General features: G+C 42.1%; 1 protein-coding gene across 2 annotated transcripts in view; it reads right to left on the bottom strand.

Annotated features, from left to right (window-relative positions):
* The window catches only part of tafa5l (TAFA chemokine like family member 5, like), a 60,711-nt gene that overhangs the window by 10,704 nt on the left and 32,265 nt on the right, over positions 1-17,742 (bottom strand). For both annotated transcript variants that reach the window (XM_074642870.1, XM_074642869.1), the window contains exon 3: positions 13,810-13,937. In XM_074642870.1, the coding sequence (XP_074498971.1) occupies positions 13,810-13,937 (128 nt within the window). The remainder of the gene's footprint in view (positions 1-13,809; positions 13,938-17,742) is intronic.

Genomic DNA, 17,742 nt, shown 5'->3' with positions numbered 1-17,742 from the left:
TATAAAGATGGCATCCCACTTGGAATACAAATCTGTTTGAGGTTCAGAAGGCAGCTCTGTGACAAATACAAGAGTTGTATAAGAACAAGAGGCAACAACTTATGTAACCTAACAAAACGCACTCAAATCATATAGAGCAAAGTCGGGCTAATGCAGCTGCAAATTAGGCTGAGAGCCAGAAGAGCACTGAAGGACCTCTTGAAAGACAGTGTCATTATATATCGTCAGTGGGATGAGCCGTTTAGATGAAGGTAGATCTGGTAGAATCAAAAGTCTGTAAGAATAAAATCACATTCACAGATAAAAGATTGGATGTTGATGTGACTTGTCACCAGCAGCAGTATTCAGGCTTTTTCTTGCTTGTCTTTTGAAAACATTTTCTTCAGTTCCGTCTGCAGGATTATCATTTTTCATTAGGGCAGAGCCAACAGTGGTCCCAGGTTTTCTCGAACGGAACTGCCTCAAAATGCAAAATGAAATTCAGTGCAAACTGACAATAAAGTCTGTATCCTATTTAAACTGGCAATCGATTCAAATATTTAATCACAAATTAATTATTTGATCTGTTCAAAATGTACCTTAAAAGGAGATTTGTCAAGTAGTTAATGCTTTCATCAACATGGGAGTGGGCAAATATGCTTGCTTTATGCAAATGTGTGTATATATTTATTATTGGAAATCAATTAACAACACAAAACAATGACAGAAACCCTCTCAGGTACTGCATTTAGCATAACAAATATGCTTAAAATCATAATATAGCAAACTGCAGCCCAACAGGCAACAACAGCTGTCAGTGTGTCAGTGTGCTGACTTGACTATGACTTGCCCCAAACTGCATGTGATTATCATAAAGTGGGCATGTCTGTAAAGGGGAGACTCATGGGTACCCATAGAACCCATTTACATTCACATATCTTGAGGTCAGAGGTCAAGGGACCCGTTTGAAGCGGCCATGACAGTTTTTCCTCGCCAATATTTTGCGTATGTTTGGAGCGTTATTTAGCCTCCTTTGTGACAAGCTAGTATGACATGGTATGGTAACCTTGGTATCAATGGATTCCTTAGGTTTTTTTAGTTTCATATGATGCCAGTAACTTCACTCTAGCTTTAAAACTGAGCCCGCTACAACCTAAAACTGGCAAGTTGCGTTGATGCGGTAAAGAAATTAGTGGCGTTAAAACAAATTAACACATTATTATCGCGTTAACTATGACAGCCCTAATCCTGCATCGCAGGTTGTTTTCTGGTGTTGTTATACATCAGCCTACGCAAAATACTATTTTGTGGCACACACATGAAGCATATATGAATCACCATATGCAGGTTATTGGTTTAAATATAACATACGACAAAAAAAATTTCAGAGAGAGAGCAGCTCTTAAGGTAATAAATCAGTAGAGTAAAGGCACCTCTGTTTTTCTGGTTGACTAATGTTGTATTTGGTCTAAACTGCTTGTGTTGCATCAGCAGCCAAGTAAGCAATATGTATAAAAAACTGTGTGAGTATCCGTATCGGTTTCATTTTAGTAGCATATTGAATAAGCAATAATTCAAGCATGTAGCCTCAGTAAAAAGTCCCCAAAAATATATTTTTATATATTTGTTTTGTGTGTTTTCCTATTGTTTACTCTATGTGACAGATGTGGTATTTTTCTGAAATAGGCTTAACTGTATATATATTATATACAGTAGGACAAAAACCATCAATAGTATAGTCCGATTCTCAATACTTCCTGACTTCCTGTCTGTGGCTCTCAGGCCTAAGGCCATTCTGAAGATGTAAATCTTTAAAAACAGCCCACAAATATAAAGTTTTTTAAAGTCATTTTTTAAGAAAAAAGGCTCAGTAATCTCCTTAACAGGAGTAAATAGTGTATATGTTGGGAACTATTTTCAGCAGCTCTAGTGAGCATTTACGGCTGCAGGATGGTGTATGTGGGATTGCCTCAACATAAATTACAGTGTGTGGATCAGTGTTGGGGTTTTTTAATAGTTTTTGGACAACAATGGAAGTCAAGTCAGGGTGCTGGAATGAGTCCTAAAACCCGGAAATGAGTTAGCATTTTAGCACTTTCTGTTCCCTCGTCTGGAAGTCAATGGGTTTTTTGAATGGGTATTTGGTTAGATGCCTGAAATAAGGTGTGTGGTTAACACAAGCTTAAAGTTTTGTTCTACGATATATAATACGTCATTAAATATCCCACTCTTGAATTTTGTAGCTAACACCATCATGCCGACACGTCTGCCTTTACAGCCTCGTTGTGTATACTCGCGTTTATGCAACAAATTCTCACTCCCAACTTATCTAAATACCGCCGCTTGGTCAATGCGCCTCGGCATCGGAGACCGACGCACGGGATACCTCTCTTGCGTTACTTTTGGACGGACCAGGGACGACGTGTCAATATACGCTCATTACATACATAGTGTCCTTTCAATATAAACTTCAGTGTTCACAGGAAGTTAGGTTTAGGCAACACAACCACTGTTAGGTTTTGGTTTAGGTTTAGGTTTAGGTTTACGTTAACTTCACTGACTAGCGACTCACGGGACTGACGATACCGACGAGTTACGTGACTAAAGATTGATGTGATAAAATAAGTCAACATTACTTTTAGTTTCACACGGGACACGAACACCGGGCCTCCTGGTTGAAAGTCTTGTGTTTGTTGACCCATCCACCACCCCTCCCTCGTCTGCCCTGACCGAACTCTCACGCTATTAATACTACGTCACTCGCTCAGACCGTCGAATAACGCCACGGGTCGGTTTACATTGAAGTTAGCTGAAAGCCCGGTTTGTCACATCCTGTTGCTCAAGGGTGCCTCCTTGCTTTGGTTTCCGATGCCCGAAGGGCACTTAGTAAACGGCGGTATTTGACGAGTTGGGAGTGAGAAAGGGTCGGCTCATGTGACCGTGGTGTAATTTGTTTATAGCCTAACATTAGCTTTTTACTTCTGGCGATTGAATTTACCCTTCAAAAATTATAAAAGTGGTGGAGATCATTTTACGGAACAAAAAGTGTAAGTATCATAAACGTGTGTTTGCCACAGAGCTTATTTTCTGTAATAATCCAAAACCACATGGAAAAATCCCATTGGCTTTTTGTTGAGGGAACCAGGGCGATGCTAACTTCCTGGTTGGCCTACAAAATACGTCATCCCTGCACCACTCTATCGGCAATACTTATTAGTAAGATTAATTCTTTGTGTTTTCAATTCTTTTCATGGGATTAGTCGTGGAGGATTTAGTCAATAGAGTTGGGATAATTCTATATGCGTCTTGTATAGTTTGTAATAACTCACTCGTACAAAGAAAATTCTCCTTTCCCATCCTTTACACTAATGATACCAAGCCAAGCAGAAATCTGTCATCTCCACTTCTCCAACCTCACAGACTAATCAACAATTCATTTCAAGGAGCCGCACACAAACAGTCGTGCTGCTGACAGAGCCTGCGAGTGTGTCGCGTTGCCTTTGAGAGGCGAGCTCATTAGAAGTCTGTCTCTGGTCAGATGGGTTGCCAGCACAGCAGTGACCATGGTGACACATGACTTGGCTGCCTGGCTGTTTTGTCGTAGACATTGAAGCCTTTATAATTGAGGTGCTAGCGAAGTGTTACGTAACGACACTGTGGGACTTTCTCACCTCTTTCATAAGAGGTGATGATTTCATCGCTCCTTCATTACCGGACAGGAACGTTTGCGTTGATGTGGCGTCATGAATTCAGTTTGTTTTGCCCGTCTGCATCTCATTTGGAACATTTTCTATTCAAACACCTGTTTCCCTTTTTCTCCATCTCTCATAAAGCTTCACCTTTGACTTCTTTTTTTCCTGTACAAATCAAGATTTCATGTCATATGGCATCTTTTCAAAAGTCCTGCAGCACTAACTGGTTGTGATGTCTTCATGTTTACAGCAGCACTGGCAGGACTACACACACTCTACTAGCTTTTCGCCCTGGCTGACGCTGGAACAAAGAGCACATAGCTAGAGGAGGGCCACCAGAGCAGAAAAAAAAGAAAATGCTAAAAAACATGATGCAAGCGTCTCTGACCTACGGGGTCGCGCTATGTGTGTGTGTACGTCTCTGTGTGTGTGTGTGTGTGTGTGTGTGTGTGCTGTTCATTTTGCAACCCTCCTTCTTTTGGGAAAAACGCCCCAACTGCAACTGTTCTGTTTCTCTCCGGGCCACACACTAGCTGAGCAGTGGCATTTGTTGTGTGGGTGGAGGAAGATTTCTTAATCCCAGCTACTGTCGAGTATTGTCTGAGGGACGGAGTACATATGAAACCGCAGTCTGAATATGATCAAATCAGGGTTTCGTGTGCTACCATTTCATAATTTAAGCTCCCTCAAGCCTGTGACGCAACATTCGAAGCCCAGAACATAATATTTTGGGAGAATAGTCCCTGCACAGAAGAAGTGTTTCTATGCATAGTTTCAATTTGAGCCCCATCACTTGATTAGCAAAGGCTGATAATAGAGCTCAGTAGTGCTCTCGACAGAGCTCTCACCAAGCAGGGAGCAAGTGATGCAATCTCACAACCCTCTTGCTTCGCTTGCTTGAAAGAAGAAAAACCCATTTCACTGTCCTGGATTCAGTCCGTCTGTCTTGTCAATTTTCCACCTGACGTCCATTTCCACCCTCCGCGCATTCACACAGACACACCCAACTGTGCTCTTGTATAACCTAACAATTCACATCCACCCTCAAACACCCTCCCTGTCAAGAGTATGAAACCAGCCTCATAACACCCCGCCCCACCCCTGCCGAATTGCGCTTTCCACCTCGGAGAATATCATATGTAGACCTTTCAGCGGCTCACTAGTGAAGACAAATTGCCAACTTGTTTGGAGGGGCCTCCTGAGAGTGATTCATATTAATGGCTAGCTGGCAGTGGAGAGCGGGCTGCATATGCAAACTCCATTAGCAGGTTAGGCTGGAGAGTGTGACCTGGCAGTGCCACCGTGAGCTGCACACACACAGGAGGGCGGGCTGCGGAGAGGAGGCTGTGTTTAGAAAGAAGTTGCAGGTGCAAGGGAATGTGTCTACAGTATATGTGTGTGTATGTGTGTGTGTGTGTGTGTGTGTGTGTGTGTGTGTGTGTGTGTGTGTGTGTGTGTGTGTGTGCGTGCGTGCGTGTGTGTGTCGTGCAGTTAGACTGGTATATCACTTCATCAATATATCAACTTTGCGTTAACGTAAATTTGTTTAACGCCACTAATTTCTTTAACACATTAATGCAACTTGCGATATTTAGGTTGTAGCGGGCTCAGTTTTAAAGCTACACTGAAGATACTGACATCATATTACACTAAAAAATCTAAGGAATCCGTTGTCGACATTCCATGTCACAAAGGAGGCTACTTACTCCAAATTTCGGCGAGGAAAAACTGTCATGGCCATTTTTATTTGTCATTGTTTTGTGTTGTTAATTGATTTCCAATAATAAATATATACATACATTTGCATAAAGCAAGCATATTTGTCCACTCCCATGTTGATAAGAGTATTAAATACTTGAAAAATCTCCATTCAAGGTACATTTTGAACAGATACAAAATGTGTGATTAATCGGGATTAACTATTTTAATCGATTGACAGCCGTGATTCTGCAGCTGTGTTCATATTTATTGTAAAATTGGTTGGATTGATATCATTCTTCCACACGAATATATGAATTGGATATTTTGTTTCATGCTGTTTTAGAGGTAATTATTATTCACATTAAAATGATCTAATAAACCAATTAACACAATCCACCTTAATTAAACAATGGACTTTAGTATTATTATTATTATTAGAACCTTTCATGGTTTTGAAGTTTTCAAGGATTTAATAAATAGTTTCACAGCCAGAGTGCTATGAAGGAAGCGAGACACCCTTTTTGTAAAGGTTTCAGTCGTACACTCAGCCATACATTGTATTTGGATTGTTTTTTACGACAGGACCGTCTTGACCACAATGAGCCATTCATGAGTTTTTTCCTTGTACTAGCAGCCCGTGGGAGTTATACATAGTGCTAATGTCCAGCAGGTAGAGCTGTGGGTGGGTAAAGGTTAAAACTCATAACTGTTGGTATCTGCAATTAGCAGCTATATTAATCGAGATAAAAAAGTGTAACCTGAAAGAACTTCATTCTTTTTACAGCAAGTTGGCCTAAAAATGTAAAGTTTGTCATGAATGGGCACTCAAGGAAAGGCCATGGGGTTGTTTGAATCAGAAGGTTTTCTATCCCATTGGGAGCATGACTGTGCTTTATCAAAATCATGGAAATCTGCCTATGTGATTGCAAGATTCCTGGTGTGCAAAGTTTGTGTTTTGGGGCCTGAGGGTGGCTCATAGTGTTCGAAATGCAAAGAGTTCCTCCACTGAGGAAAGTTAATGCGCTCAGTAAATCTCATGGCAGCCTGCCTTTTAGATTTGAATATTTCTCGTCTACATTTCGGACTGATGGTGGCACTAGAGGAAAGGTCAGGTTGTCAACAAGGACCATAAAAATTTCACACAAATTTCATGGAAACTCAGCCATTAGTTTCAAGATGTATGGGCCTGTGTTAAAGTCAAAGAGATATTTTTGGCCTCACAGTGGTGATAGAGGAAAGATTAGTGGGTCACTGAAATTAGGAGTCATCCTCTGGGGGGCCATCAGTGACACAAACCAAGTTACAGGCTAATCTGTCCAATCATTGTTGAGATATCTTTCTCTGGACCAAATTGATGGGAAAATAGATAATCATCTAACCGATTCCCAGGGCTCCACCACTATCAGGGCAAAATGATAATTCATTCCAGAAGCACTCAATACAGAAACTGCGTACGCTGGTTGACCAACTTCAACATACAGTAGCAGTCAAGATAGAGTAAGAACTGATGCAAAGACTCTGGAAAATACCAGATGACAACACAGATGGTTCCCTAAAGGAAGATACATACTGTATGTATGTTTTTTTTGTTACGGCTGCTCAATTAAGGAATGCTGTTGTAAAATGTACAAGCAAACATTTTCATCTCTTTTTCCATCTTAAAGAACCGGTTAAACAAAGTTAATATTGAATAATTGTTTTCAGATTTTATCCAATTTTTCATTGCTGTCGGCTAGCCGTCTACTCCGTCATTCTCCCAGGTAATCTTTCACATACATCATTTCAGTGATATGTGAAACTTATCAACTTCCAGCCTGTTCTCACTCCCAGTCTTCATATACGGCAGCTTGGTCGGTGGCCCTACACGAGAAGCTATGACGCTCGTCATGGCTGTAGTTATGGCGGGAGTAAAGGAGGAGGTCAGGTGGCGTAGTCGTAAAGAGCAATACAGTCGCATAGGGAGAAAGTTGGGGTAGAAAAAGTCAACGTTTACTTATTTTAAGTTACGTACGTAAGTTAAGTCATGTAACGTAATTCACTTGAGTTTCATCGCATATGTAATGTAGCCTACTTAACCATGTAATACAAATTTACTTATTTTAACCCAAACCACAATATTTCCCTAAACCTAACCAAGTAGTTTTGTTGCCTATACCTAACCAAGTTATATCCTGTGAACACAGAAGTTTATTTTTGAAAAAACAGTGTATACATGTAACAAGTGGAAATTGACATGCAAAACTATAATGCTTTAGCTGTGAAAACCTCATCAAATACAAAAACATCTGTCTAGTTTATAAGATTACGCATGGTTTAGCTCCTCCTCCTCTCTCTGGTTTCATCAACTGCAAATCGACCGCGAACCGAGCTACTAGAGGTGCAGCTATAGGGGGACTGCACAATCCCACTCAGGAAAACTGCATAATTATAGCCAGGCTGTCTTTTCCTTCAGAGTCCTCATCCTATTATTAATTTAAGTGAAATGGCGTGTTGAGAACCAACAAAGTCGGCACCGGTGCTATTTTTGTCCACCTTTAACATGACTGTAGTCTACTCATACTGTACTCGTATTTTGTCCGCTGACGTTGTGTAACTGTATTGGAAATGCTTTTTACCAATGTAGTATGTTCTTAAAGGGACTGTTTGTAAAAAGCAGAAATTGCTTGTTAACAGCGACACCTCAGGCCTTTAAGTCAATGAAAGTCAGCGTCCTGTTGCTCACGCTCGCGCTTGTGCTCGCTCTACGTAGACATGAACGCGCATCGCTCAACACAGTGAGGCGACACACGTCAGCTAAAACCACAATATCACTCTATATTTCAGCTGCTTGGCAGTAATGTTAGCTGACCAGACGAAGGTCTCTCCATGAATCAATGCTGATCCTAGAGTTGGCTTTTCCTGCCTCAGCCTCCCGACCGCGGCCGGAGGGAACAGGGGAGACACCGGAGCTTTGGTCGGAGACGATAACGTTTCTCTCTGCGGAGCCCCGTCACTTCACAAGACACGGGAAACTTCTGTTGGTCTGGAGGAGCTGCAGCAGTTATTTCTGCACAAACGTCCACTGTACATTCACTAGATATTCTCAGAGCTAAACTAACTCTTCTGCAGTGTGTAGTGTGCGCGCATGCACGTGAGAGTGGAGCAAAAGAGCGAGAAAGAGCGCGGTGTGTGAGTGAAGGCAGGCGGAGCAGAGGAGCAGAGGAGCAGACTACAGTAGAGACTCCGGCCCTGGAGACCAAAGCTACGGTCTCCCCCGCGTCCTCCGACCGCGGCCAACACTGTTTAACAGACGGGCTTCACTAGATACAACCAAGAGGTGTTGGTGCTTCCATGTAGTTTGTGTTGGAGTCTGAGTCTGAATAGCGTAGCAACACGCGAGCACGCATGGGACACCTACCTGCAATGATTTATACATGTAAGAAGTTACAAACAGTCCCTTTAACTATTGTACATGTTGTATTATTTTTATTCTAGGATGCCTATTAACATAAGGCAAAGGAATGCCGATGAAAACTCGCCTCTCAGCTAACTCGGGTACATTTACATTTGTTTGAATGTTGATTAATGTACCCTGTCCCTTTTCAAATAAGATTAAATTAAATTAAAGTGTCTGACGAGTTGGGAGTGAGAACATGATGGAACGTCATAGATCAGAATTAGCTCGTGAAAAATAACATCTGTGGGTAACATACATTGTTGTGTGTCAGATTCATTTAATCAACATTTCATATCCTCTGCTGCTTATCTCATTGTCAGGTTGAAGCTACAGGTGGTGAGCATTAATTAGGCTGCCACTCAAAACCGAAGTGTGTCTCAGCCCACACGGTACAGATCTTAATGGAATCTTGACATTATTAACTTTAGTTACCTTGAAAGCGCAACTTCATTAGATTTGATAAGAGAGTTCGATACTGGATTTAGATTTGATAAAATTCTATCGAACCCCAACCCTATGTTTAGGTGATATTAGCAGTGTAATATATTAGTTTTATTAGATGCCTAATTTGCCACCATCAGGTACATTGTCACTTTATTTCTGTGGCTAACTCCACCTCCGTCAAGCCTACGCACCACAGCATGAATAATGAGTGCAGCCATTATCAGCCTTCACAAACCCACATTGTCACACTGAGTGCCCCTGTGTAATGTGATTATGAACATGTGAAGACAGATTCCCTCACAATTAAAACCGTACACTCAGATACTTGCACACAGATGTGGACAGACGGAGCTTGGCCAGAGGCCGAGCGGCAGCCTGGCCCTCTATCCCCGTTCCCTCTCTTCTCTCCACGCTCCAGCCTGATCAATCCTCTTTATAGATTTCTCATTTTCATTCATCTTCCATAATGTGCTTTCCTCCCATTTCAGGTCTCACAACAAATACCTCTGGATACCTCCTCTCTTCTGCTGCCAAATCCTCCCTATCCCTGCCCCCCCTCAAAGAAAACACCAGCATCACTTGTGATTAACTTCTGCAATAAAACTCTAGCTAATTGAGAATATGCAGTGGAACAAGAAAATCTGCATATTTTTTTTATTTTTTGTAAATGTACGTACAAAAACAAAACAAACATAAGTGTGCTGTCAGGGTAGATTACGGCACGATGGGAATACGTGCATGAAATCTGACGCAGCTGCCCAGGGCTGTTGGACGGAGGAGGCGAAGGAAGCGAGAGAGATAAACACGCAGCAAGAGGGAGATGTAAGAAATAGTGAGGGAAAACCGAGACATCCAGTCATAGGTTGACCTTTGGCCTTGTGTACCTGACGATGAGGGCAGCAGTCTCTCCTGCTCTCTCCGTCCTGTCATCTCTTGCTGACATCAACATGCTGTGTTGTGCTGTTTCACTTCACTTGCTCTGTCTCTGTAAGTTACATCCCTCAACGGAGAAAATTCGAGTCTACGTCGATAAAAAAACAAGTATATGGCTGGTCCGTGTATGGTCTGTGAATTTGTGGCTAAATTATTAAACAGACAGTCAGTGGTCATGTCTATAATGTTAAATCCAGCGGTACATGTCCACCAGGTCCATTGAGGACACTATAGGGAACGCGCTGCTCCTCTTAACTTGCCGTTCGAGCGGTGACATACCCACTCGGTTATTCCGTCTAACCAATCCACCAAAATCTACTTCTGAAAACATTTCAAGTGGGAAATAGGCTGTGCCACTACTGAATCTCGTTTCATTTTAGAACTACATCGCCTAGTTTTAGAGCTTTAAAGTATCCAAGTTTCGTGAGCCGGACGTGTCGCAATGGACAGGCTCATTTGCATAAAGGGCTGTTCCCCGCTTTTTCATTTTGAAAGAACAACGGCCAACGAGGAAACTCCAACACTCGGCCAACTAATCGTGACATCGGTGACACACTTTTGCGTTTGTAGAGCTGGCCCCTCTGCTGTCCAGTCAAAGAAGCTGAACTTGCAGTGCAAACTACTGAACCAATCCGGATTCACTCCCAACTCATCAAATACCGTCGATTGGGCAGTGCCCCTCGGGATCGAAAACCGACACGTGGAGGCACCCTTTAGCGACAGTATGTGACGAACCGGACGAAGGGCGGATGGATCAAACAAACACAAGACTTTCAACCAGGAGACCGCTGTTCGTGGCCCATGTGAAACTAAAAGTAACGCTGACTTATTTTGTCATGTCAGTTGTTAGTCACGGGACTCGTTACTATCATCAGTCCTGTGAGTCACCAGTCCTGTGAGTCCTCGTTCGTCAGTGAAGTTAACATCAACCACGACCGTTTCCTAACACTAACTAAGTGGTTGTGTTGCCTAAACCTAACTTCCTGTGAAAACGGAAGTTTATTTTGAAAGGACACTATGCATGTAACAAGGGTATATTGACACGTCGTCCCTGGTCCGTCGAAAAGTAACGCAAGAGGGGTACCCGGGCATCGGCTTTCTATGCCGAGGGGCACTGACCAAGCGGTGGTAACTGTCGAGTTGTGATTGAGAATGTGTTGACTGAACAAAAACATATACAGTACATACCTAATAAATACTAGTGGAGCCAGAGTTAAGCGGTGGAATTGTGGAGGGACTATAATTGCGTTTAATGGACATTTTTCCGAACACAGATTTGCTTATTGGTGGAAGACGGTCACCTGGTGAGAAAACTAGCGTGCATGGTATAGAGAGAACAGAGAACGCCTCCATTTCCATAGAGCATAAAGATGCATGGTGTGAAATTGAGACCTGTATCCATGGCGACTCAGTCATTGGGTGACTATTGTTGGCCGGTCTGTAGGCGCCTTTACAGTTTTTTTTTCAAACATTCATAATGATACTTCCTTTATAATGGCACAAAAAACTATGCTGGCTTTGTTCTCCCTGAATCAAATGAGAGTTAATCACAGAGCAAAGCCTCAGTCGGCAGCACTGCAGCATTGGCAGCTCTGAGGCATTGGATACATGTTCCACTGTGAGAGGAGCCTACAGAGGACCAGATGACACCATATTGAAGGCTTTAAAAATTTAACATGCTTTGTATTCATTTAAATCTCTCACAAAGTCAGGGAGAGGTCATAGACCGTTGTCAGCTAATATTATTTTTTCTCAGCACGACACTGAAACCTAAAACGTCTGATCTCTTGTTTGAGCAAACGATTGAATCAACTGCTCAAGTTCATATTTGAATCCACATTTTGTCAGTATTAGTTTTACAGAATGTGCTCAAGGTAAAACCTCGTATAATTGCTCACACAGGTTTTGGTTTGATTGTTCAACAATGAATCAAAAGGAACAGAAAACCGATGCTGAACTGCTCAGTATTGGTTAAAAAATTCAAGTATGTCGCACTTGTGGCCTCACCCCAATAAAAGGTATCACAGCAGAGATTTTCTTTCAACCGTTTACTGTTGTCATTGTTTAAATGATCCCCATTAGCATTAGATACGGTCGCTAGTCTTTTCGGTTCCCGTAAATAGACACGTGGAATATAAAATGCAGCAAAAATTGGTTCATAACCCAGATAATTACAAAGTTATATTACACCTGATCATATAATACAATATATTTCACATACAATTTCAAGCTTTTTGTAAACTGTATTAGCAATATATTTGATGTGAGTTGGTAACAGGCACAAACATACTGGCTGTAGCATTGTTGTCGGAGAAGCCAGTATTTCAACTTAACATGCTTTTTTAATCTCTGATGACATATCAAAGCCATTTTACGATTTATTACAGCAAATATATATGACATATTGGCCCGTTTAAGTTTGTCTGAGAAGAATTCAGGTTTACCTGGTAAAATATTTTCCCTGATAAGAAGCAGAATACTACGATGAAGTTTGGTTTTGACTGGTAGCCAGAATAGTTTGGTCAATGCTAATGAGATATTGGTAGTGCAGAGCTGATCTAGTATCTTTTTTATATCCTTTTTATTGGCTGCAGAGCAATATTACAGGTGGGTTAGAACCGATGATGATACAACCTTGTTCATAACATCTTTCTACTGTTATGTGCTATTTACGCCTCCGCTGATTTTCTTTACAATAATATCAATGTACGGAGTGCAAGAGAGAAGAAGTAAAATGAGGGGGTGATACCCACAAGTTTGGTTTCTTTGATTTGTTCCAATAGGACGTCCCCACAATAAACTGTGGATTGTAATTAGTAGGGCTGTCAAAGTTAACGCGGTCATAACGCGTTACCAACCATGTCATACTAGCTGGTCGTGAAGGAGGCTAAATAACGCTCTAAACTTACGCTAAATTTTGGCGAGGAAAAACTGCCATTTTCAAAGGGGTCCTTTGACCTCTGACCTCAAGATATGTGAATGTAAATGGGTTCTATGGGTACCCACGAGTCTCCCCTTTACAGACATGCCCACTTTATGATAATCACATGCAGTTTGGGGCAAGTCATAGTCAAGTCAGCACACTGACACACTGACAGCTGTTGTTGCCTGTTGGGCTGCAGTTTACCATGTGATGATTTTATCATATTTTTATGCGAAATGCAGTACCTTTGAGGGTTTCCTTTCCAATAATAAATATACACATACATTTGCATAAAGCCTGCATATTTGCCCACTCCTATGTTGATAAGAGTAGTAACACCTGACAAATCTCCCTTTAGGGTACATTTTGAACAGATAAAAAGTGTGTGATTAATTTAATTAATCGTGATGAACTATGGACAATCATGCGATTAATCACGATTCAATATTTTAATCAATTGACAGCCCTAGTAATTAGTAATTTCTACCCACAGGGAGCAGTTCAGCATTCGTTTTCTACACTTTGAGATTCAGTATTGATGCAGTCTTTGTAACCTGTGTGCTGCCTCTAGCCCTGGGGCTCTGGCCTCACATATCACTATCAGCTGATGGGGAGGCGAGGGGGGTTACCCATGCTGGAAATGTCGGCGTGATGCTGTTAAGTGCATATGGCGTGTATTAATGTGGTGTCTTGTGAATTACCGTGACAGTCTTGATGCGACCACTGCCTCTGGTGCAGGTCCAGCCGGATCGGTTGAACAGGAGGCTGCAGACCTCCCCCTCCAGGCACGGAGCCATCTCACACCACTGACGACTCCGCACGATTCGCGCTGAGAGGGCGAAAGACAAGAGGGCAAATTTGATGGACAGATTCACAGACCCAGAGAGAGACTTCACAATGTCAACATTTTCCTGGAACAACTAACAAAACGGTTTTATTTTATGCTCACCAGACAGGAAAGCATCTTCATATGTTGAGGTGTCTACCACCCTGTATTTTAATGAGGTTCTTGTTGAACCACCGTGTCTGAATTGCCTGTGGTAGTAACCTTTACAGACCAGCTGGCGGTCCATAAATTACTCTCCTGCTAATGCTAGCTTTCACTGCAGCTGCACAGAAAGATTGCTTTATTCCTTTGGACATTGTGTTACACTTATTGTTCCTCCTTTTGTAATTCTAGGTAAAGACTTCTAGTATTGAAAGTACCGTGTGCCATTTTACAGCATAACATAAGATTTCTTCTCCTGAAGTGCGACACTACAATTTGTCCTCAAATATGCACTCAATGGATGATGCACTACATAGTTTTTCATGTGAGACCATCAAGTGTCTGTCTTTTCACCATTCACCAAACGTATTTCAAAAGAACCTTGAGCGTCTCTTCTCTTGACGCACCAGAAGTGAACAGAGCTACACAGCAGTGTTATTATTTCTTTATCTAATTTTCTTGTAAAACACTTTGAGCTGCATTTTAGATTAGGAAGTTGCTGTGTGAATACAGTTTATTATTATTATCATTATTATGACCATAGGTTCATTGTTGGTTAGCCACCTCACCCACCAAGTTAATAAGAATGTGATAAATTAGAGGATGCCTTTGGAAATACTTAAATAAAATGTGTATAAGGTGTTGTACATTTTAAGGAGAAAATCTGCAGGGAGACATTTACATATTTTTGTATATTTTTTAAATTAAATAGTCAGTGGAAAGATGGGACGGGAAATGAGGGAACAATATGCAACAAAGGTCCCTAATCGGATGCAAAATGGGGACGTTGCAGTTCAAGCTCTTTTAAAAAAAAAAAATTCTATTTCAGGTTTAGACATGAACCTGTACAGAGCCCTCTCTGCACAAAAGAGTACAAATTAAGGCTGTCAAAGTTAACGCGACAATAACACTAATTTGTTATAACGCCACTAATTTCTTTAACGCTTAACACAACTTGCGATTTTTAGGTTGTTGCGGGCTCAGTTTTGAAGCTAGAAGCTGGTTAAGATACCTACATCATATGAAACTGTTAAGTCAAAAGAATCCATCGGTATCAACCATGTCATACTAGCTTGTCGCGAAGGAGCCTAAATAATGCTCCAAACTTACGCTAAATTTTTGCGAGGAAAAACTGGCATGGCCATTTTCAAAGGGGTCCCTTGACCTCTGACCTCCAGATATGTGAATGAAAATGGGTTCTATGGGTACCCACGAGTCTCCCCTTTACAGACATGCACACTTGATATATACATATATATACATATGTTTGCTTAAAGCAAGCATATTTGCCCACTCCCATGTTGATAAGAGTATTAAATACTTGACAAATCTCCCTTTAAGGTACATTTTGAACAGGTAAAAACAAAGTGTGATTAATTTGCGAGTAATCGTGATTAACTACGGACAATCATGTGATTAATCTCAATAAAATATTTGTATTGGATTGACAGCCATAGTAGGAATAGTTATTTGATACATATTCTTGCTCAATTTTTGCACTCAAAATAATGTCAAGTCAGTGTGTCTATAAGCTATAAGGTATATCAATATTGTGAGATAAGTTGTTTTTGGATGGAGGTATATATATATGATATCCCTTAAACATTTGATCAATATTGTTTAATCTTATGTTCCGTTAAGTCAACAAATTATTAATGCAATAGCAGGATCCAGTAATATTTCAATACGATCAGAGAGGTGCATCACATATTAGAAAAGGCAATAAAAAGCTTCAGTCTTCTTAAAGTTATTCGTCTGCTATCTGTCGGAGTGAGAACATTCTCCCTCTGCAGTCCGTCTGCGTGACACTGAATTAGCATTCGCCTGTAGTCGATGCTGATAAGCTCTGATTGTTCTTTACACAGCGTGCTAAAGCAACACCGAAAGGTTATCGGCTCTCTGCGGACCTGGCCGAGGCCGCTGCTCCTGCCTACCCACGATCCCCCGGGGCAGCACATTGTGGAACGAGGTAACATGGTCTGCAAATTGAAAGAGAGGAACTACAATTCGTTGAATGTCCACTGGAGAGCTGTGGGAGCGGGAGAGCGAGGAGGTGTGGGGAAGGGAGGCCTTGTGACATTTTGCTGTGAGGTATTCCTGGTCCAGGCCTTGTTAACAGTCTGAAATTGGTCTTCGGAGTGTCATACCTCGACTGCTGCTCTGCAATAAAGATCCGTCATCTTGTAGTATTTATCAAGCCCCATTCATATATGTAACCACACACACACATACACAATTACCGCTCTGTAGATGTAAAGCCATTCTCTCAGCAAATAACAGATATAGTTGACACATTGTGTTTTTCCAGTCTGCCCTGAGCAGCTGGGAGACGCAGCAGTGGAACAAAACAATCCAGAAACCTGTCATCTCATTGAACCGAAACAAGCTTAAGAAAATATTAAAACTGAGACAAAATGGTCAGTTCGGCTTCACCCCGAGCAGAGGTGTTCCTCGGCGAGCGGGGGAAAATCTAAAGTGACCTTCCTCTTGACACAGCAACATGCCGTGGCGAATTTCCATTTTCACAGCCATCCGTCAGGCGCAACAAAGCGTAGATTTATCAGTCAGTTGCAGATGTAGTTTTGAGTACATTACAGGGCCAGCAAAACTCAATTTCCAGGGCACGGCATAAAAAGCTGAGCTGGCAAAGCGGCGGGAGTGCTGACTAACCGTGGAGTGCATCAGCCGAGCCAGCCCGGAGTCGCGGAGGTTGGCTGAAATAAATGCATTTTTCAGCTGCTGCCACAGTATCCGGGCACTCGATAGCTTGCCCTTGTTGCTTTTTCAATGCCATCCATGGCAGTGTGACTTGATCTATGATGACTTGATGAATTTCCTGGTGCCGTAAGCCGTAAGAGTTGGTCGGGATTACAGCGTCGCCGTGATAACTTCATCAACATCATGAATAACACAAGCGGCAACAAAACGGCATCGCTGCTGTTTAGCTTCAGCCTGTCTCTTTCCATCAAACCTATCTGTCCAACATGCTGGCACGCGCAATTGTGGACGCTTTAAAAAGCTTATATGGTACAACCGCCCACGCACACGTCGACGGTATCCTGAGCAGACTTTAAGCCTCTGAGCTGAGCCTGTCTGCTGCTACTGTTCATCTTACAGTATCTATTACACGCTGCTATTATGCAAATGAATGAGAATTATTCTGCTTCTATTATGATAGGTATCTGTTTTGTGTTTTTGGGCCTGTTACGTAATGTTTTCCCGTTTGTGATGGTGGCTTTGTGCAGCAGCAGAGGTGTAACAGCTGGCCGTGGTGGTTGGAAGAGAGAGAGAGAGTCAGTCTCTCTGGTTTGACACCTGGGTGGCCCGCACTGTCGGAGTGCCACCCAGGGGCCGTGGACGTCAGGCCAGGCTCGTCAGCTGCCAGGGTCCCCGCTGGGCTACGGTTCTGGACCTCCAACTAGATCACACGTAACACCATCTGTACCCCCGTGCCCAGTGCCAAGCCCTGCCCTGCCCAGCACAACACAGCACTGCCAGACGGGACTCAGAGCGGGGCAGGAGGCACAACTGTGAGTCCTAATGCAGACGCACTGTTGGTCTGATGTAACTCTGCCTCTGCACAAGTAAAAAATAACATCAAATTTTTACTAAAGCCACAGGCAGCTCATGTAAAATGTATTTAGAT

This window comes from Sebastes fasciatus, chromosome 8 (genome assembly GCF_043250625.1).
Source record: "Sebastes fasciatus isolate fSebFas1 chromosome 8, fSebFas1.pri, whole genome shotgun sequence".
Lineage (NCBI taxonomy): Eukaryota > Metazoa > Chordata > Actinopteri > Perciformes > Sebastidae > Sebastes > Sebastes fasciatus.
This window is presented reverse-complemented; position numbering and strand designations above follow the sequence as displayed.